General features: G+C 38.8%; 2 protein-coding genes across 5 annotated transcripts in view; both read right to left on the bottom strand.

Annotated features, from left to right (window-relative positions):
• Nucleotides 1-6,070, bottom strand: part of cemip (cell migration inducing hyaluronidase 1) — a 78,896-nt gene extending 72,826 nt beyond the window's left edge. The window contains exon 1 of the mRNA XM_088640725.1: nt 5,733-6,070. The gene's annotated coding sequence lies outside the window, so the exon portion shown is untranslated. The remainder of the gene's footprint in view (nt 1-5,732) is intronic.
• Nucleotides 1-20,209, bottom strand: part of LOC148658926 (cell surface hyaluronidase CEMIP2-like) — a 49,834-nt gene extending 29,625 nt beyond the window's left edge. For 2 of the 4 annotated variants that reach the window (XM_088640721.1, XM_088640723.1), the window contains exons 1-8: nt 17,682-17,935; nt 15,895-16,386; nt 4,824-4,964; nt 4,075-4,633; nt 2,932-3,101; nt 2,365-2,553; nt 950-1,119; nt 69-278 (exon numbers count right to left, since the gene is read on the bottom strand). In XM_088640721.1, coding sequence (XP_088496847.1) covers nt 69-278; nt 950-1,119; nt 2,365-2,553; nt 2,932-3,101; nt 4,075-4,633; nt 4,824-4,964; nt 15,895-16,386; nt 17,682-17,877 — 2,127 coding nt within the window. In that variant the 5' untranslated portion in view covers nt 17,878-17,935. Of the gene's footprint in view, nt 1-68; nt 279-949; nt 1,120-2,364; nt 2,554-2,931; nt 3,102-4,074; nt 4,634-4,823; nt 4,965-5,053; nt 5,727-15,894; nt 16,387-17,681; nt 17,936-20,194 lie in introns of those variants that run through there. The other 2 variants (XM_088640722.1, XM_088640724.1) reach the window with 2 other exon arrangements.
• Between the last annotated feature and the right edge of the window lie 2,450 nt (nt 20,210-22,659).

The following is a 22,659-nucleotide window of genomic DNA, read 5'->3' as shown; positions in this document are numbered from 1 at the left end:
AATATAATCACCATCCCTTTCCTGAATGCCTTGTGCATCATTAAGCAATAAGCAAGTTAGGAACCCACAAGCAAGCCGTGAGTGGCATGCACAGTCACACATCGGGAGAAGCCATGGTGGATCGACAGGTTCTCCAGGGAAGTTGGGGGATGGTAACCCCCTCTTTGATCGACATCTCCAGCCAGGTGGAAGTGCACAGGATAGCTTCCCAGGTTCTGCTGACCCATGGCGGTGAGCTCCACTCCTGACAGGTGAAAAGACCTGAAGCCCTTCTGGATCTACTGAGACAAAATTTAGTGAATACAGTTTTTCTTTTGTGCATTTGGTTTAAACCACTCTCTAGGTCCCTAAGTATGAAGCTCTTGTTTCTGTTGACAAGGAATAACAAAGGCTTTTCAATTTGAGAAATAACCAGACTTATTAAAAGTTCCCAGGATTTACTTACTAAACCAAAGATGCTTTCCCTTATGTTTGCATCCTTTGTCTCTTACTAACACAGGCTGCAGCTGAAATGTGCAGTGACTTTGACAGCTGATGAATTACACCGTCTGTGATGGTTATCTAGACAACTCAATCTGTTCTTATTTCTTAAAAGGAAAAACAGCTTCATCTTCAGGGAATTTTAGAGATTTGCATTAAGAGTTTTTAGGCAAGAAAAATTACAGAATCAGGAACTTATCTTGTTCAATTTTGCTTACTGATATTTTCATTTGTGAAACTTTGCAAATAATTAATTTCTGGAGGTGTGAAACAACAATTGCCAATTGCATACCAAGTACAACACTTCTGAGCTTCTTGAAAATGCAGGTTTGTGATTAGATGTGGCCTTGAGACATATCAATACATATTTAAGTAATAACTTGCTTCTTTTTTAATGTAGTGTTAATTACTTTTAATAGGAAACATGGTTATTTTATTGACAGCTATTCATTATTCACAGTAGACTTACCTTAATATGTCCTCCAAACGTATCATAGTTAAAAATATCACAGTGATTTTCACCATAGCAGGAGCTTTCCATTTCACTTTTAACAATAATATTTCTGCTCAAGAGCCCAACTTCTGCCCTCATATCAATCCCATCTACGATTTCTCCCATGTGAAGATAATGAGGTTTCCCTGTCAAAAAACATAACATATCACATTAGAGGCAACTCTCACGAAATGGCCATAATTTCTAACTGAACGGCATTCTCCATTGCTAAGGGATCTCCAGTACCTGATGCAAGCATACATCCTAGAAAAAGCATCTGTGAGAGGTTATAGGGCTTATATTTGGTGAAAGAGATCCATTAAATACTTATCCAGTTCAGGGTCAAAACCCAAAGCCTATCCTGGGAAGCACTGGGCACAAAGGTATCCTACCCTGGATGGGATGCTAGTCCATTGCATGGGACACAAACTGTGCACTCATGCTAGGGTCAATTTGACAAAAGCCAATTGACCTACCAGTATGTCTTGGACTGTGGGAGGAACCCGGAGTACCCAGTGGAAACCAATGCAAACACATGTAGAACATACAAACACCGCAGATAGCACTCCGGGAAATGAGCCCAGAGCCCCAGCGCTGCGAGGCAGCAAAGGTAACCACTGTGCCACAGTGCTGCCTGGTGAAAGAGATATGCAAGTCACTGAAAACAAAACCATAAGGACTGAGCAAAATCTCTTCATCTTTAGTGATCAGATCCATTTACAGTAGTTTCTCCCACTGAATGGCTTTGGCTGAGGGGGCACAGCTGGAACACATGATGGAGGTAAGAGAGACCTGCAGGACACTGTATTAGACAGCTGTGCCCAGGCAGTGATAAATGACAACGAGGGATGTACAGAAAGCAATAAAGAAAGAGACAAAACACTTGAACATTTGACAGTTTTGACATGTTCAGCTGCCAAACTGGGTTACATCTGAGGTTCCCAGATCAATAATCCAGTTCTAGCAAAGATATGGACTATCATTAATAATAATCTATCAATTAGATCAGATGTTTTCAACCCAGTTCTCGGAATTGTCACAATCGTCAGTGACTTAATCAGCATTTTAACTGGAATAATAATGTGTTCAAGCACACCATCTTAATCATTTTGTTTTCAGCTGAAACAGTTAGAAAAAGGCTTGGATGAGTCAGACTGTCAGCTTAATCACCCATAGCTGAGCCAGAAATAAGACACAGAAGACCAGGGTCAAACCTAAGAATTTACACCTTACATACTGTAAAGCTTTTTTACTTAAATACTGGAAGATAATAGGTTAGAGACTTCAGAAGGGAGGAATTTATGCATTAGAGGCTTTTCAAAAAATGAAATGGTGAGCCTCAGTGTGCTGCAATCAGATTTAAAAGTAGTGAAAAGCAGGTAAATGCATACCATCAATTTTCACCTGGTTGGTTTTGCACTCTGGACAGGGAAGAAGACTGAACTCTTCTGCCTGGTGCATGGAATAATCTGTACTGGCAATCACTATTCTGTCCCCAGGTACCCAGCTTGTGACATCATCCACCAAGTCTACAACAATACCTTTCAGAGCTTCCACTTTAAACCCTATGTGAGGTGAACCTGAATAAAAGAAGTATAAATATAAAAGTGTTATTAACACAAAGTCTCTCAGACGTTTGTACAACTGGCTCTAACCTCTGCCAATTTAGCAGTACTGCCATCATGCTGCTTCCTTGAAGGCAGATAACTGTAACTCAGTGTCTGAGTTGTTGAAAATGACTCCATTTGTCATTGTCCCTTTCTCTTGCACAACTGATTCTTAGCTGTTTATCATCTGCACTGCTGTTTTCAGAGCAAATTATTTATTTAGATAAAACAACAAAGATCTTTATCTAATATAGCATGAAAAAAATATATAGCTTGATCTGATAGGTTTTCTGACAATTGCAGGCAAGCAAACATAAAATGTCATATTCCAATAGAACAGGGACACTAAACCTTTTACCCATTCACTATAGGCAGTGACTGTGAAGCGAGTCCCATCATATGTCTGAAATTCTCTCCTAGCTATAGCAGCACCAGTGGTTCCACTCATTGTATAGGGCTTCCGGTTCTCTGTCGTTGAGAAAGGCCCCCCTCGAAGTGTACCTACTAGTGCCCAGGGCTGCCTAAGGGAAAGAAATGACATTCAGCACTCTCTGCGTCTTTACTTCCCATGAAACACACATGTACAGGCTGGACAAAGACATGGTCACCTCACTGATGAATGGCCTCTGCAAATATTGGATCAAGGCAGGCTGACCAGAAGGCTAGTGGGTTATTATTTCACCATGATCCCATCCAGCTCACTGACAGGCAGGCTCACAGGAGAACAGTAAACCCTGTGATTTGCATTGTTAAATATATGTATGGCTTCCTGACTTCAGCTATACAGTACATCCTGGCAAACGAGATTGTCATTGTTTTTATAAGGGAGAAGTCTGGAACACTGCTGGCACAGGGCCATGGTCTTGCACAAAAGAAACGTACCATTATTGCCGGAATCTGAAGGCAGGTGCATAATACAGTGCCAGCAAAGAAATGCACCAGCTCACAGAAGAGATCAAGAAAACAACCAGAAGGGAAGTATTTATTTTAGATCAGCCTAGAAGGTATTTGCAAAAATGTAGAAAACACACAAAATTACTTGAATTAATCAGGTTTTTACTCAGTAGGAGATAGGAAACCTCTCTTGTTTTTACATGATAAAATCTTCTTGTTAACTGTTTTCAATTTAAAAAGCCCTTGCACAGGTTTCTGTCTTATAAAGCCCTTGTCTATTATTCATTTTCGTGATAGTTTTTTTCTGCTTAAACAGCCAGGGATCCCTTCGCTTATTTCAGCTTTATAGCGCACGGTGGGAAATGAAGCATGCATTTGAAGAAACCATTTTACTAACATGGAGCTGTCCATGGTAAAGTGAAAACAAGCCACATGAGTACACAAGACATAGAGACTACTTTTCTTATTCACTAATGATTAGTTTTTCCAATAATCCAAATCTGATTTGAACTCAGACAAAAAAAAAATGCATCAGTAAATGCATCTGGTTACTGAATAGGGCAAATCACCAAGGAACAAAAGAGAAATTTTCAGCCTTACCTGTACCCGAGGTGCTTAATGAATTTACTCCCCAAAACTTCAAGGATGTATTCCCTGGCCTCAAGGGACAAGCTCTTGGCAGCAGAGTCTCCTACTGCCATTGCCAGAATCACTCCCGCAGGCTGGTTACTGAGGAACTCCTTCAGTCTTCTGCTTTCGTTCGCCATCATGTGAGTGTCGAAGCGCTCGGAAGACAGGACTTGACCCGTTCCATCATCCACCACCCTGACATTTATACCCCTGCTTCCCCAGTACCTCTCAAATTGATACGGGCCGTGTTGCAGACCCATCGGGTGCAGTGTTCTTGCCAATAAAGTCCATGAAAGAGGTTTTTTCCCATGCATCTCCAGTGTTCCACCCTTGTCAACTCCGATGAACTTCCCACCGAAGTTCTCAACAGCCAAGCCTTCTGTAGACATGCCGTACAGGGAAATAGTGGCAGAACCATTGTAGGGACACTTTTCTGAACCAATGTGCAACACGCCACCATCCCTAATGAGAATGTACCTTGTTCTCAGAATGATACTGTCTTCTGGGTTGTCAGCAAACACCAGTACCCCTTAAATAAATAAACAAATGACCTGGTGTTTGAATTGATGCCAGGAAATACATAAGCTGTATTGTTTCAGTGTAATATGCTGTATTCATACCTAGCCCCAGATGGCATGCAGACAGAACATTAAACGTGATTCAGATCTTTGCTTCATTTTTAAGAATAAGAAAGCACAAACAAAACTGCCCAGACTTACCTCCACCCTCTATCACAATAGAGTGGACAGTGGCAGAAGATTCCAATTTAAGGAATAAACCAGTTCCAATCACAACTTTCCTGCTTCCGTCATGTCCAGGGCGCCAACTCAGCAGATAAGGGTTCTTATCGGGGCATCTGTCTGAAACAAACTCCTCAATTAATAGTATACTGTGCTGTTCGGTGCTTGCATTGAATCAAATAGCAAAAAATATAAGGTAACATACAAACCTTCGGACATGCACTCTGAAGTTTTTCGCTCCACGTTGCTTGCAGGGCTTGCTGGCTGCTCTAGAGCCCTGCACTTGATGCCCCCGTAGCTGGGGCAATCAGGCGCGCGCCTGTACTGTACCGGTTCAGCGGCGCAAGAAAATGCCCCCCGGAGAACTGGAGGCAGGACTACATACGTGTTGAGTCACGATCGGACAAAATATTGCGTTTAAACGAAGTAGGAGGGGAACCTCAAAACTGTCCAAAACAATCACGCGAAACGTCAGTATTGAACATTATTTTCAAAGCACAGTTGCGACCACAGAGCATTTCCTATTTGGAACTTGTCCCCGATACGTAAGATGTTGCCACGAAACCCCGAGCGAAACCTTAACCTCAAATTACCCTTCCACAGAAAAGTAACATTCTTTTTTTTAATCATTCATTCATAATACTTGCAAACCTTAACCCATTCGACGGCGTATATGCATTTTGTTTGATGTAACAGTGATCATGACAAGGCAGCGTTACTGCATCTATCAGTGTTTTACACGACTATACAGTAACAATACCATCAGTGACAGAACAGCCTGGATAGAAAGAGAGCAGTTTAGATAACCACGTTCACGTTAAGGCACACCTGGTAAATGAACCATTCTGCACTTAAACACAAACACTTGCACCTCTCCCGCTTTCTTACCGAGACAGCGGAGCCTCCCTCCTGTACTGTCCAGGGCACCGACAAAATGTCACAATTCTTCTCTTCTTGTAAATACACCTGTGGCTCTGAGACCAAGAGCGCACCGCTTGCCGGGTCGATGCGAAAATATAGATGTTACTTGAGTTGCTTCAAATCCAAAAAAAAAAAGGGACAAGGACTCCAACCAAACCTACGTCGACTTTTCAAAATACGGGTTGTCTTGTTCCGTTCTAGTTGCAATATAAAGAGACTGAGACTGGGAAGCTCTTTTTGTAAGGACTGAGCGCAGGTCCTCTTATTTATACTGATCTCCGCGCTCCAGGTTGGCACAGGGACAGACTCTGTTTACAACAGCCGGGAGAGAACCTCCTCCCCGCCGCGCGCCGATTGGCCAGCGGGGTGTTCCTCATACTGAGCATATTTCTGTCTTTACCCCTAATTTAGTGTAATAAGCACTTTGTCTTTACAAGGCTACAAAGACCGAATGCACAGAAAGGTGTAGAACGGTTGTCATGCAGAAAAGCACAAAGTTGTTCATGAAGTGTAACCAGCTATCCACGAAATAACAAATACATCAAGACGGTGCCTTCTAACAACAAATAGCTGAATACCTATTAACTAACGGCGAATTCCTACATGGACTTCAGTGCTGTTTATCACTTTACCGACATCACGGTTTAGTACAAATCTGCTAACATGAAATGTATACAATTAAAGTCAGAATTGTGTTCATCTTCACAACCACCAAAATCGCTGATTACCAAGTTTTTCTTTTAGTTTGAAAAACACAGGGTTTTTTTAATTGCAAAGAATATATTACGGGTTCAGTGTTTGCCTGATCACTGAAGACGCGGGGAACATTACGCTATAGTTACTTATCAACAGAGTACAGAGCTATCCCAATTGATTCAAGTTCATTATTGCTCTGAATCTAAGGTTGAAATTTACCACAGTACTGAATACAGCTGTATATCGGACCTTGATACGCTACTGATCCATGATTTTAACAATTATATGTTACCCCTCGTGTAAAAATACCTATTATCTTTTTATGTTTCGCGAATCCTGATAATAAATCACATACTGTTAAAAGTCCAAACGTACAACAATTGACAGGAAAATCCTGAAATGCGTTTTTATTCGTTCGGATTCGGTATATTGGCTCTGTGTGTTTTGAAAACAGAATTGCAGTGTTTGAAAGTTCAAACGTTCATAAAATATCAAAGACAGCTTTTATGATTGTCGTTATTCTTAATTCTTTCTTTGAACTTCAATGTGCTAATCTCATATTACTCACTTAGGTCTTTCGGTTCTGACAAATTAGGATTCTTTTTATTGTTAATTTGCTGAGAAGGTAACACGCATGTTAGCTCGTTTCTCAGTCCAGGTAATTTTCCTTCAATTAATCAAGGAAAGAAAGGTAGTCTTTCCAGTTCTGAGTCAGCACCTGTTTCTAATGAACAGGCTGGAATACAGAAGTCTTACAGGTTATGACATTTTATTCGGTGTTTAAAATGGTCGCTATGGAATAAGACTGCAGCTCATATCAGATTAGCTGTTAATTTCCACATGAAATAGTACAATAGATTTTTTTATCATCGTTTTTAATATAGTGAAACATATAGTGACGTTCTCTGAATCCGCTCTAGTGCATCTGAGTCAATCTTCTGAAAATGATTTAAAAAGAAATAATTGTAATAATATCCTTAAGTAAGTTTTGTTTCAAATATTATATAGAAGATAGTTTTACGACATGGTACAACTACAGTATGTACTGTACAGTAATTTAAAATAGGGATAAAATTCCAGTTATGACCCATAGAGGCCGCCCTTATCATAAATGTAGATGCGACGAGGACCTTGAGCGTGTTGGCTTATTTAAACAGGACAGGGTGAGGGAGCCGGTAAGAAGTAATCATGGTGGTTTAAATTGGTAGATTATTTAGTGACGCAATGGCATTCCATAGCACAGTGATACTGCCTTACATTCTAGACAGATGTACACAGGTTGCATTATAAGTGAGATGTTCCGAATGTTTTATTGTTTAATTGAAACTTCAAACTGCATTTGAAGGTCATCATGCAATGCTTTTAGCTCTGATTCTGTAGAAGGTACAATATTCATATTTGTGCTGGTGGCGAAAATGTGTGGTAAGGAGGTGACTTTTTTAGGGATAGCTAACTGAATCCTGTGAGCCTTGTGGGCAAAGGGTGTAGTCATTGTTTACCACAACAATGCAGTAAGTGCATTATAACATTGTCAAAACAAAAGGAGGGACAGCACTATACTGTACTGTATATCAAAAAGAGGTTTCATGCACTGTAACATAGCCTAGAGCAGTCAAAGTTTTTCAAATTCATGTGTGTCAGACACACAAAAAAAACCTTCACGGGGCACAGTGTGAGGAGTATGTTATAGACCACCACATTCAGTTTCTTTTTATGCAGTCCTATATAATGAAATCAGAAATGTGTGTGTAAAGGAAAATGTTGTTATAATGGGAGATTTTCATTTTTCTTAGATATATTGGGGGAGTAATCATTAAGTATGTCACAAAACGAAGCTGTGCTAGCAGACGTGACTGCTGTCTTACTCAGCTTGTCAGAGCAGTTCCTAGAGGGATTGCTTCTATTGAGAGGGGATTTTCCAATAAGCAATACAGAGTGAGGACAACAGGACAGAGAACCACTCGGGAAAGTGACCATAATGTGGGATGCTTTACTACTGTTTACAATTTCATTGTATGACTCTAAAGGAATCAAGCTGTTTAAAAGAATTTAAAAGTCACAGGATAGATGTGGAATCAGTGGAGAATGGATAGCAACACTTTAAAGGTATTCAATGTCAAATACAGAACAGTTTTGTTCCAAGAGTAAGAAAATCAAAGGCTAGAATGCAGTGGCCCAAATGGTTTAATAAATAAATTAGGAAAATAATATACAGAAGAGAGGGAAAAGAGAAACAAGGAAAAGGGGAAAACTCATGGCATTATTTTAAAAGAACTCTTCAGTTAAAGAACTGGAGGACAAGAAATAGTAAAAACAGGTCAAAAGGATAAGGTGAAGGCCAAGAACATACAGTACAATGAAGTTGTTTCAGTATTAGAAAACATTTGTAAAGGAGATCTGTAAAAGAGATAATAATGGGTAACCTCTACATGATGAAAAGATGAAGGCTAATGTGTTAAATAAATGTTTCACTCAAATATATGCCAGTGAAGACAATATGGCCCAGACTGAACAAAGATAAAGTCCTGTATTAGACTGCATTAGCAAAAAAGTGGAAGACACACAGGTACTAGGAACACTTGAGATTAACCAGTCCTGATGGCCTGATGGTATTCTAGAAATTGTATTTAAGGAAAAAAGAGATGTTATTCATAAGGAACAAGTAATAGGTTTATTCCATGCTGAAAAGATAAGAAAGAAAACAACGTTTCGTCCGTGGAGCCTTCTTCAGGTGTGAGCTGATGTTATTCATATACCAATAACAGAATTCAGGCGACAGTCAATGAAGACAAGATTAATTGACCAGAAAATCTAGATTCGTGTACAGCAAGTAAACCAGTTGTGCTTTCAGATGATAAGAAAATAGAGGATTAACAAACACAAGAGAAGTAAATGGCTAATGGAGCAAAGCCTTCTCCACGTAGCCCCATGAGTCCATTCTGATCAGAATTCAGTACAGCTGCAAGAGATGTATCTTTTGAGTGTAATCTTAGCTCAAGGATAAAAACTGTGCTTCTTAAATAAAAAAAAATAATGACAGCACAAATTAGAATCGATTCTGCTTCACTAGGCACATCACCTGGAATAGATGATCACCTAAGAGAAGCTTTGTAATCTGAGTTTGTCTATGATAAAATATTTCAGTAGCTGGAAAATTAATATATCACATGGAATACACATATATTTCCACTAATCAACTGTAACCTAGAGCTGAGGTCTACACATTCTATGTATTACTGAAATGCAGATTTTTCTGCAACATAAACCATAGCATAATTTGTTTAATCATAGAAAAAATTAGGCTATTAACAGTTGTTTCTGCATGTGCCTGAAAGGGCAAGAGATGATGTTGTACTTAAATTGAATCTGATACATTCATAAAACTGTCCACTATTCCTTCAGAGAAGCAATTCCTTCAGCAATTCCTACAATTCCTTCAGTTGGCTGACGTGTTCTCAAGCAGTAGCCTGAGGTAGTTTGTGTGATTGGTAATTATGTGGTTGAAAAACCCAACAGTGATGAGGTAATTCTTTCAGCTTATCATCTTGGCTGTGGGAGTCAACCCCTCATGTTCTGTATTAATTTCTGATTTTATTAAATCCCATAGCTTTATAACCTAACATAACTAATTAATTGGGTAAGATATAAAGTCATGTCTGAATCAGGTGCTAATTGAAAGGTGCCTGCAGGGACCCAACAAAATAAGGATTTGAGCCTCCTCCACTTTTTGATGAGATAAGGGGGTGGTCAGCAGTTGAGTCTGAGCTGAACTTCTAGCTGCCCTAAGAGCTGAAACTTTGAGGTCACCAGAAGTAAGACATTCATGTAGTCATCTTGTCCACTTGCTGAGTATCCCCAGAGCTTTTCCTGAGACTTTACTATCAGGTGTTTAAATAACAAGGTAGATCTTGGGGGCTGAGGCTGGAAGACCCCACCCTACATAAAGATCAGAAACATGAGTTTGGTCTTCACCATACAGGTGTGTGGAAACAAGTCATTCCACGATCTAAGGAAATATGTGAGGACCTCAGAAAAAGAGATATTGATGCTCATCAGCCTGGAAAATGTTACAAAACCATTTCGAGGGATTTGGAGCTTCACCATTCTACTGTGCGACAGATAGACTACAAATGGAGAAAGTTCAAGACCACAGGGCTCTACCTAGGAGCGGTTGTCTTACCAAAATCTCTCTACGAACAAACCAGAAAATTATCAAGGAAGTTAGAAAAAAACACAGGGTAACATCCAGGGAACTGCAGGCCACTCTCATATAATGTGACTGTCGGGACTCACATATCAAAAAAAGACTGAAACAGAATGATGTTTATGGAAGGATAACAAGGAGAAAGTCACTGTTTTCCAGAAAGAACATTGCTATCTGTCTAACATTTGCAAAAGAGCACGCGGGTGATCCACAATGCTTTTTTTATGGACAGAGTCAAAAGCAGAACTCTTTGGTTTCAATGAGAAACACGATGTTTCGCAATAACAAAACATTGCTTTCAGACTGAAGAACATATCCCTACCATCAAGCATAGTGGTACAAGTGTGCTGGTTTGGGGCTGCTTAGCTGGAAGCCTTGATATCATTGATACAGCCATGAGTCTGTTTTGTATCAAAAGATTCTAGAAGAGAATCTCAGGTCATCCATCTGTGACCTGAAGCTGAAATGAAAGAGGGTCTTGCAGTAAGACAATGATCCTAAATATACAGGCAGATCTACAAAAGAATGGCTGCAGAAGAAGAAAATCCCCATTTCTTAACAGCCTAGTCAAAGTCTGGACCTAACCCCCATCGAAATGCTGTGGCAGGCCCTGAACACAGCTGTCCATGCAAAGTGGTACTCAAATGTAACAGAGCTGAAGGAGTTCTGTAAGCAGGAAAGGGCTGAAATTCCTCAAAAACGATATCAGAGACTGATCAACAGCTACAGGAATGTTTCAGTTACAGTCAATGCTGCTCAACAGGGTGCCACCAGATACTGAATCGAAAGGTTTACAAACATTGGCACACATAGATATTGAATGTTCCATCATTTGAAGATATATATAAATGTTGAAATTGTGTCATGGTTTGTGTCATTTGTTTCATCAGGTTAAATTTATCTATTATTAAGATTTAGATAAGATCTCACAACATTTCAGGTTTCAAATGTGAAAATCCTAAGTGATTCAGAAACCTTTTCTCGACACCGTAACCTAAAGAATACCTCAAGTATTAAAAACAATGAATGGCACAAACGTGTCCTATTTCTGGATCTGGATGCAGATCTAGATCCTAAAGTAACAATTCTGGTGTACTTCAAGCCTTTTCACTAAAGTACTGCAATGGCTAAGCTAAACTCCCCTTTGTATTTTAAGAGGATTTGCCCATTATAATTCTGTACAGAATAAAATACGAGACCATTTGGCACATGTAGCCTGTGTGGTAGTTAGTATCTTATTGATCTGAGGATCTCAGCCATTTCAGTCATCTACCCATTTCTTAATGAAAGCCAGGGTTTTGGTTTCAACAATATGACTGGGTAGCTTGTTTCACACTCCCACAACTGTTTGCATAAAGATGTGCCAAGTGCAGCTCTTGGTTAGAAATGCACTTCCATGTAGTTTCATCTGTGTTTGTATTAAAATCCATGTATTAAAAACAGATACAGTAGCTTGTGTTTCAAAGAATGCAGGTGTCTTAAGCTTTGTTCGTCTCTGTCTAGCCCGTGCAAATTTGTATGCGACCTACCTGCTATAATTTCATTTATTATCTACTTGTTGTGTCTGGTCACTTGGTCTGCTGGGACATATGCCAGGTTTTAGACAATCCCTGACAGTCCTGATTAGTTTCTTTGCACCAGGAGCACTGCTGGTGTGTTTATTGGCATCCTATTTCATCTCACCTGCCAGACTGTTGTTTTACATGCCTGGCAGTTTCAGGCTAAGACAGTCTCTTAATCAATTCACTTTGTAGAACTGGAACTCAGTTAAAGGCAAGTAGAAGTGTTTTCTCTTCTCATTATGGAAACGTATTTTAATGTAGTTCCTTATTTTTAAGCTCCTAAATAGGACACATCGTGTGTTGGAATTTTTCTGCACTGCATTATAGTTTTCCTTTAGAGTTTCACATTCACTCAAAAGACAACGCTGCCTCTAAACCTGACTGTACCCAAAACCCGCAGGTGAACAAAAGCCTCCAGCCCCAAACATAAAACACAGGTAATGTTCACAGCCTGCTGAAGCCGCAGGCTGTGCCTGTATGCAACAGTAGCCTGGGCTACCTGTGTGTAATTTAACAAGTAATCGAGCAAGGTAACCAAGGATAGCAAGGTAACCTAACAGCACAAAGCTCAGAGGCAATCTGGCATGATACACTACCTTAGTCATGGATCTTCTTAAAAATGTGTAAAGTGAAGCCAATGCAGGTTGTAGCTAATATGCATTTAACAACAATAACAGCAAACAATAATGTATTTATGAAAATCAGAAATGAAACAGATAGAAAATGACAGTGAACTGATCTGAGGACTATGAGATTATTTACCAAAGTGCTTACATCTGGAATTAGCATTGTTTTTCCTGGAACTGGACTGCCCCAGCAGAAATGCTGGCCTTTGCTTCTATTGGCTGGGACAGACAGGTAAACATCTTCCTTTCTGCATTCTCAAAGAAAATATATTTATATTCCCTTTGCTTATTTATCCAAATTCCAGTTCTATTTGTACAAATGGTATGAATTTGTGCCAGTGTGAGAAAGACTGTTACAAAAATGTGCTTTAGTTGTTATGTAATTGGGTCCAAACATTTCTATATTGAAAAAATAAAAAGTTAAATAATTTGAATTAAAAAAGTGCTAATTATGTGAATTTCGTGGGCAAATTTCAGTCATTTTGATTCAGTTGCACTTGCTGTTTAGAATGCCAGAGAAGTTTCCAAATCCAAATTCATTCATCCCCTTTATGAACTGTGCCTAAAAGTTCATTTGTCAAGGCAAACTAGGTAGAATCAATATTATTTCATAGAAAAACACATCTAAATCTAAAGATTTTAATGATTTTCAATATGGTTTGTAAAAAGAAATAATCTGTCAAAACTAGTTCTATTTCTAAAATCATGATCAACTTTATGAATACTCCAGCAATCAGTATTTGCAAACTCTCCCGTAGCTCTGATAACCTCGAAGAGGAGCTCCCTGTTGCTGTCTAATGGGTTCTTCAACTAATCATGAGGAACAATCAATCATGTCTCCTTACAGAACATGTCTACCTTCATCAAGTTGCAAAGCTTGCACGTTATCTATAATCTTTAATCTGTATTCTGCTTTCTTCACATCAGACCATAAATGTTCTGTGCTAGACAGTCTAGATCATTAACTTTCAAGTACCTTCAACTTTTGTGTCACTGAGCTTGATGCATGCTGTAGAAAAGGTATCAGTTTGTGGCAAAAATATTCTGGTAAACTGTTCCTCAATTCTAACAAGAACACCAATACCATGGAAGGGATGACATACATTTTTTTGGTCCCGCTGAGTGCACGTTATTCGCTCAAACCAATTTTTGTCCACTCAATTAGGTATAACTTTCTTATATCCCCTTCTTGGTGGGTTAACAAACATTCCTTTAGCCTATAACATCTAGATGATGGAAACCTTAGTCAAAACTGGGATGTCATATGGATTTCTTTAGCCAACACCAGAGTTATTGAGGTGAATAATATTTTACCTTAGATCTTCAGACAGATTAGTTCTCTGACAATTCCCCCAACATGACACAGTTGTGAAGTATTTTGCTTCACAATGAAATGTGTTCATCCTACTTTTAATACCCAGTGGCAATACAGAAAAATTCCAGAAGCTTCTATACATTTTCTGAGGCTTTGTGAAACTATCAGAAGACTAAAAACATTAGAAGATTAGTTTTACAGCATTTATTTTGAACACTTACAGTGTACAAATAAAACTGAACACTGAAATACAGTGCCTTGCAGAAATATTTAGACTGCTTCTGTGGTATCCTATTTTGTGAGATAACAGAATGATCCATACATTTTTTTAAAGTTAATTTATTCAAAACCTGAATGCTCAAACTAAAGACATCCAAGCGTAAAAAAAAATATCCTTACTTATCACTTCAGTAAAGTGTCAGCAAAACCTAAGAGAAAAACTGAAATGTGTTGATAGTATAAGTATACAGACCTACTGTATTAACTTAACATTTATTTGAAGCATCTCTGGCAGCAATAACAACTGAAAAGTCTTTTTGGGTAAGTACCAACTTTGCACACTGACTTGGTTCAAGTTTTTTACCAATTACTGGTGGTAAAAATGTGCTCAAGCTCTCTCAGGTTGTTTCAGGATCTCTTATAGACAGCAGGTTTAAAGTGTTTCCATAGAATCTAATTCAAGTCAGGATTTTGAGCCACTCGTGGACATTGTCCTCAGTGTTGCTTTGGCCAAGTGTTTTGGGTCATTCTCCAGCCGAAAAGTGAAATTTCGTCCCAGTTTGATTTCTTTTACAGACTCAAGGCTTTCCTCTAAAATTTGCCTATTTTGCTCCATTTCCCCTCATTCCCATTCCCGGCTGATGAGAAGCCACCCCATAACATAATGCTGTTTTATGAACCACCTTGGTATTCATGGTTGACTCTGAAATGGGGTACCTGACACTGGTCCTTACAAATCATGTGAACCACTATTAGTGCACACAGACAGGTGGCACTCAAGTAATTGTGTGACACATTAAGGATATTTTGTGCACCTTAATGCATTTAACCAATCCACAGGCATTTATTTTCATATGAATTATTTACTTCTTTTTTCTTTGAATGTGTGGAGTACGTTGTATATATAAAATATTAATTTCTACTTCAAAGTGTCATGACAGCGACACAGTGTTGCAATGGTTAGCATTGCTGCCTCACACCATTAATTCTTGCAGAGCTTTCTATGTGGAACTCGTACAGTATGTTCTCCCCATGGTCCCGTGGGTTTCCTCTGGGTGCTCTGGTTTCCCTCCACAGTCCAAAGACATCATGGTAGGTTAATTGGCTTCTGCACAAACTGGCCCTGGTTTGAATGTGTTTGTGTCTGTGTGTGCCCTGCGCTGGACAGGCATCATAATCAGGGAGTACCCCACCATGTGGCCGTTAGTTGGCTAGAAAACTCTTGCTGCCCTTCAACCCTGAAAATGGATGGATGGAAGTGTCATGACTGCCAGTTTTAAAGCAACAAAAAGTGAAAAATGAGCAAGGGTCTGAATACCTTAGCGAGGCACTGGGTGTGTAATTATTTTCGAACTATTCATTTTCTTACATTTTTACAACAAATATTTGATTCATAACAATTGGAATATCTTGATGTATACCTGCGGTGTCTTTGCTTATTCTATTAGAACAGTTAATGAAGGGTGTGTATAAATGTGTAACGTTCCTCAGACAGATAGGTACCTACCATCGTTTTTGAAGATCGGCCTCAAGGAGGGCTTGTATGGACTTTGAATGAGTTGTTTCTGCAGAGCAGGAAACACTTCAGCCTGTTGGGCTGACGTCCGCCTGCCTCCTTCCCTCAGGAAGAGCAAGGCCTGCTGAAAAAGCCACGGCTTGTCAGCCAGTGGAGCGCGTTTCAGAGGGTTAACCGGGTTGTGGTGTGCAGAGAGCCACTCCTCACAGCTCAATGGGGGCAGCAGATCCAGAGCCAGAGTTTTTCTCAAAGCTTTGGCCAACATGTATTGTTGTGACAGGCGCAAGAGGGACTCACAGGACGCATTTGTTTTCTTTTCCCTTTCCATGCCTCTGTTAGCACCGAAGATAGTTCCTTCCTTGCCCTGGCGGAGGTTGTTGTTCTGCTCCGTCTCTCTCCTTTGGAGCTCATGGCCGGCTGACCTCTGGCTGTGCCTCAACACTGAGCCACTGGATTCAATATCCCAGTCGCCTTCCCCTGCAACTAGAATTACAAGACCCACCTCAACAGAGGAAACACACGCTGGTGTTATAAGGAAGAGTGTGCCATTTTCTTAAATCATACTTGCAGTTAAAATCTGTTTGACAATATATGAATATTATGAAGGGCACAAAGAAGGGGAAAAAACTGTCATTCAAAACTCTACAGTTATTTAAAATCAGGTTTAACTTTGACTGATATTGGTCAAGATTTCCATGGTACCGCTACAGCACAGGACAAAAGCTGTACTACCAGCAATGCTCATATTAGGATTGCAGAGTCATCACCACTGACTCACTGACTTACTGAGAACCCAATGAATGACCAATTCATTTCTAAAATTATTATTGACACTTCAAATCCAGAAATGGGCTATAGGCTATCAAATAAAAAACTGAATACCTTTAAAGTCCAATACTCATAATATCTCTATAGTTTCAAATTGTAAAACACATGTAGCACACTTCACCACTAACTGTGTTTTTCAAAAATACATATTACGTTTTTGTAATGAATGTTGTTTATGAAGCACTGCATGGATTGGAGCTTAGTGAAACAGCCAGAGAGCTCTTGGGTCCTGGGTTCAATTTGGGGCTGGGACACCTTATGTGTGGAATTTGCGTGTTCTTTCTCAATGGGCTGTCCTTCCATGCAACATATATGTAACCTAGCATATGGCTGGGTGAAGTGGTGTCTTGAAATTGTCCTTGTGTACTGTCTTGTCCAGGGTGTAGACCTCTGGGATGAGCTCTGGGCTTCCACAGCTCTTATCAGGCATAAGTACCTTTCTGGAAATGGACGTCTATTAAACTACATTTATTAGTCCCGTGTTATTCGATACGAGCTTTGCAAGAATTATGAGTTCATTGAAAACTCATTCATCCTAACACACTAGTTTAGAGAATTAACCTAAGTTCAGACAAAAGGGTGCCAGTACGTTTGTCTATATACAGTATACAGATAGTACAATAGGAAGAATTAACATTCAAGAATCTATAAGATGATGTTAATAAACACATATAGTGAACAGCATTTTGTTCAAAACAGGATGTCTGTACTTCAGACTTTGACTATATTTATTTTTTTGCTTTGGAATAATAAGCTACTAATCATACAGTACAAAGAAAGAATAACTTAATTCATGCAGAAAGTGTGACCGCAACAGGATTACTACACTCATAGCTTTTCTTGAAGTTCATGTTTCACTTCGGATTCTACGTTTTCAGTGTAAAAACAAACCCTTAATCATTTTTCTGTGAATCTCGTGTTGGTGTTATTGCCGAAAGAGTCTTACCAACCTGCAGGAATTTCAGCCTGGGATCCCTGCCAGCTCACTGAGCAGAGAATGAGAACTGTGCAGATCAGAGCTCTGGGAGCACCTGGGGTTTTACACACAAGGGTCTTCTTATTCTTCTGAGAGCGCTCTGACTTCCACAGGCCGCACGGAGAGCAGAGGTCGCTGTGGGGAGAAGCGACTGGATCCAGAACTCCCATCTTTTTAGGCTTCAGGGACGCATCACAAGAACTCCTTCAGTAAGGCAGAACGGCAAACCTGCTGGGCAAGGGGAGGAAATGGAAGATTACTCTAAATGTGTCTCTGATTCTAAAATTTGAAAAAAAACAATGAGAGTTTTTATAAAAGAACACAAGTTACACATATATTCAAAGCACATCGAAAAATGCAGTGTTTTACATGTGAGAAATCCATCACTGAGTTATTCACATTTGCAGAATAAAATTTTCCACTTTTTTATGCTTTATTTATTTTGGAACTGCTCAGAGAGGGAACAGACTGTTCTACACAGTATATGGTAACATTTTAGATTAAGTTGTATGAATAAGAGCTGAATTGATATTCCATTTAAGATCAATTTACTTTAAACTGAGGTTCTTCAGAATATTTATTAAGCATCCATAGATACACATACTAATCTTAACAGAACCTCCACTACTGTGGATCTTTATTAATATTCTACAGAACCTTAATATAAATTGACCATTAATAGTACATTTATTCAACCTTTATTTATATAACTTGATCAAAACTGAGGCACATAATTTTGCATGGTATAAAATATAATCTTAAAATGACAGAAAACAGGGCCAACAGGAAAAACTCTTATATATAAAAAAAAAAGATTTGCAGCATTCAAGTGATGTAGCATTGCTGTTTACTCACTGTAAGTAAAGGCAAGAAAATCCCAGACTCTGGGCTAGGCAATTAGTCAAGGTTTCCAAGGAATTACTGTTAAAGCACAGCACAAAGTTGTATTAGCTGTATAAACTAATACTAGCATTGCAGAATCATTACCACTGACTTACTGTAAACCCAATGAATATATATACATCAAAAAACCTCTGTCAACTTAATTCCTGAAAGGGGGATATAAAACTCAAAAACATTTGATAACCTTTTAGCTCTAATACAAATCATGATTTAAATTGGTGACCTGTGTATTTTTGTCATGTAGTTTCCTTTTATATTAAAATAGAAGAGCAGCACTAACTGTGCATTAATAGTTCCTGTCAATACAGTGTGATCTACCAGAAATCCACAGCTTTTACAACTGTGCAAAACACTGTGCCTGTGGTGTGATTCAAGGCCTGTACTAATTCACTGGGTCACAGGGTGGAAGGGTCACTCAGGTGCTTGAGGACAAGCTATGCTGAGCAGTTCTAGGCAGGTGAGGATGATGCACATTCACGATTCAGGATTCTTTCCTCCCTATGAAACGGCATGAGGAGTGTGGAAAGAGTTTTGAGTATTCAGACTCAGAATGCAGTGAAAGAGGCTTCTCAGAGTCCTGCACATGGGAGAAAGAAGGAAAATGAGATGGTCCTTTATACACTCTGGGGGCTGAATGACTCAGGTATATTATTATAATTTCAGCATTTCCTTGTAGTTTCCCAGGATCCTTGGCCTCCAGAGCAAAGGCACCTGAAAAAATCCAGCTGTTGCTGTTGAAAACTCGGTGTGTGAAGATGAATCCATCACGGATTATCAGAATAGGCTTCCATAATCTTTCCAAAGAATTCAAATTCTGTGTCTCAAACCTGATGCAAGTGAAAAAGGAAAAAGAGTACCAGCGAGCATTTTAACACAAAGTCAAAAAGTCAAGAGGAAGTTTTGTGAATACATTTAGTAAAACAAACTGTAGTGTTTACTTCTATGAATTATTCTGTGGGAATTTATAAAACTATAAACTATCAATTTCTTTTTTTCATTTTGACGAAGATACAGTGATGTACAACTACTAGTAGAAAGTAGAAAATGAAGAGTAAGTGCTGAGGTGTGTGTGCAAAAAAAAAACAAGTGTTTATCTCTAACTGATTTAAAGTAATTAAATGTTTTAAACAAAGTTCTACATTTCCAGCAAAGCTATGTGTTTAGTTCAAGTTACAATAAATAAATTAATAATTTCACGTTTTTAATCTGTTTATTTCTTTTTTTTACACGATAACGGCTTCAAGTAAGTGGTTGTGCTTTCATGATTTGATTATGCAAAGAAGCCATTTTAAACCTCACACATAACCCAGCACTTCCGCTTGTGTGAATGGCTGGGGGCATAAAAAGTGCACTCCACACATCATTACAACATACCAAAGCTTTAAAGTAGTTGCTGGAAAAAAAGATTAAATAAAACAAAGTTCCGAAACAATAATTTTACACTTTCCTCCAACCTGAGCTGAAAGAAACCAATTCCAGTTTAAATCTGAATATGCATGCATGTCACCTCTCATCAGCATTCACAGCAGTTTTAAAAAGAGAACAGGATTAATTTATCCATGACACAGGAGTGGTCATACTCACCTTTTGCCTCTGTAAAATGTGCAGAAGGCGCAACAATTGAATTGCATATTTATCAAACCGTTCCTCCTCTTGCTCAAAACCTAGGCTGTATCCTTGCTCACATTTCAATTTTTTTTTTCCATTAAAACTCGTGACATCTCATGCAGTGCCTGCCAAATCAAATCGCACTGAGTTTAATGAACTCCCAAACCACTGGTAAACCTTAGAGTGAAGCACATAGGAGCTCACTCCTGTTTTCCCTGCATCCCTAATTTTTCTCCTATGGGTCCTGTAACTAGACAGAGTCAGAGAAAGGTCTGAGTTCCCCTGGCATTCTTCAAGCGAGGTATGTCCCTCCTCCTGAAAGGCAATTCCTGTCTGGGATAATGACTGTTTTTAAATCCATGTGGAACATATTCTAAGAGCAGAAGGAATTTGTGGTTTGCAGTAAAGTCTTTTTTTCACCTCTTGCATTAATACGTTATTTTTTCAACCAGAAAAGCATTAGATTGATAAAAACACAAACTGCAGCATTCAATAGTCTCCAATAGCCAACCAATTGTTTTGCCAGGAAAAACTCTTTAAGACATTAAGTCTACATATATGAAAAATGCAAGTTCTTGCACAGCCAAATCACTTTTTAAAGCCATTTACATTCAGCAGCAGGTTACTTACCCAATGCCAGCTCTTTCAGATGCAGAGCAGGAAATCACAGTGGCTCTATTTATAAAACTGGCTCTAACAGTTGAGCTTTTCAGCTTCAAGATCCTGATGATCATGTAGCCTTGGTTATCCAATGGGCCCTGAAAACCCAAACCCAAATACTATACTAAGAGCTCTAAATATAGATTTAAAGAAAGCAGAGAAGCTTTAATTCAGCTCTGCAGGCACACATTCCCTAACTTGCACAGAGAAATGCACTTCAGAAACACTAATCTACTGCAATCCGTCATCTCCATAAAACAAATGCATGGGCAAAGATTACATTACTTCCATTAATCTGCAACTAATCTAAGGACCTCCACAGTTTAAAAAAAATGCTGTACATTATCTCAATCATCTCACTTACTGATGTTGATGGGATAGTTTCTTATCTGATTTGTTCATTTCAGGTTTCAGTATAGTTGGTTCACCAGAAATTAAATAATGAATGTTTACTATGAGCAGATTTACATTTTAAAAAAATGCCATTTAAAAATAATCTATTTGAAACATTAACCCAAATATTTGTCTTCAAAATAGCACTTCAGAAAGCCAGGTTTTATTTCCATATACTCACATACACACAAGTATGCTTAGATCTTTGCTGAACATCTTTAAGATATCCTCTATCTGGATTTAGGTGTAAAGATCTAAAAATTTAAAAGACCAATTCAATAAAATGGAATAATAAAATAAAAGGGGGTTAAATTTAACTGTATTAAGTGTTTTTCCACAACAATAAGACAACTTCAGATTTTTTCATTTTTCTTTGAGAGCAGAAAACAAGAAGCATACAGTATGATGAAATACACAAAATAGCAGGAGGAACACCTGAGGTCTGCATATGCAGTAAATATGTGAAATAAGCAAATATTTCAATCTTGAGAGATTCTCTTTAAGAGAGCTGGGAAAAGCATTTGAAATGAAACAGAGATGGAGAAATTCAAACTGGTGATTATCATTTTTTAAAAATGTCACCAAGAAATAGTTTTGGTAAAGCTCTATTTGTTTTTGAGACAAGAGCCAAACAGCACCTACTCAAAGTACCATGACTACCAGCTATCCATTAGGTATTCTTAAAGTTCCTGAAGGAGAGAAAAGTTAACAGTTGCTTAACATTAAGAAGCTTAACAAAGACATAGTCAAACACTACCGTAGAACTTAAAGAAGCGTTCTAAAAATGACGATTCCTGCTGGTTGACAAGGATTTCCAGAGGCTCTGTCATCTCAAGCCTGCCTGTGTCCAAAATGATGCCGTATTGATTCATTGTGAAATCTTGTTTGAATTGTGCATAGTCTTGCTCCAAAATAATCAGTTATAGATAAAAAGATAGAGAACATATAGCACCTTTAAACGTAGCTTCTCAAAGGAGATGAGATAACAGAATTAGATCAATAAAAAACAATCGTTTAGAAAGCAGTATAATGTACATAGAAGCATACATTGACATCAATTACATGAAGTTTTTCAGTCTGGATTTGAAAGTGCTCAGGGAGGGTGATTCTCTGATATCTTTGAAGGCCCCGTCACCCGTAGTACTGTATGTGGAGGAGCGTGGGAGACAAACAGTAGACCAGAGCCAGACGAACGAAGGTTGTAAGGTAGCGAGCAGGATGAAAGTAAATCAGAAAGGTACTGAGGTGCCAGGCCATGTAGAGCCTTGTAGAGCCCTGTAGGTGAACATGAGGATATTTAAGGCAACTTTAAACCTCATATGAAGCCAGCGCAAGGAGTCCAGGACAGAAGTAATGTGATCACTTGCACGTGACCAAATTGGGATTTT

This window comes from Lepisosteus platostomus, chromosome 7, assembly GCF_059453375.1.
Source record: "Lepisosteus platostomus isolate fLepPlt1 chromosome 7, fLepPlt1.hap1, whole genome shotgun sequence".
Lineage (NCBI taxonomy): Eukaryota > Metazoa > Chordata > Actinopteri > Semionotiformes > Lepisosteidae > Lepisosteus > Lepisosteus platostomus.
The sequence above is the reverse complement of the archived record's forward strand: the minus strand, read 5'-3'. Positions and strand labels throughout refer to the sequence as shown.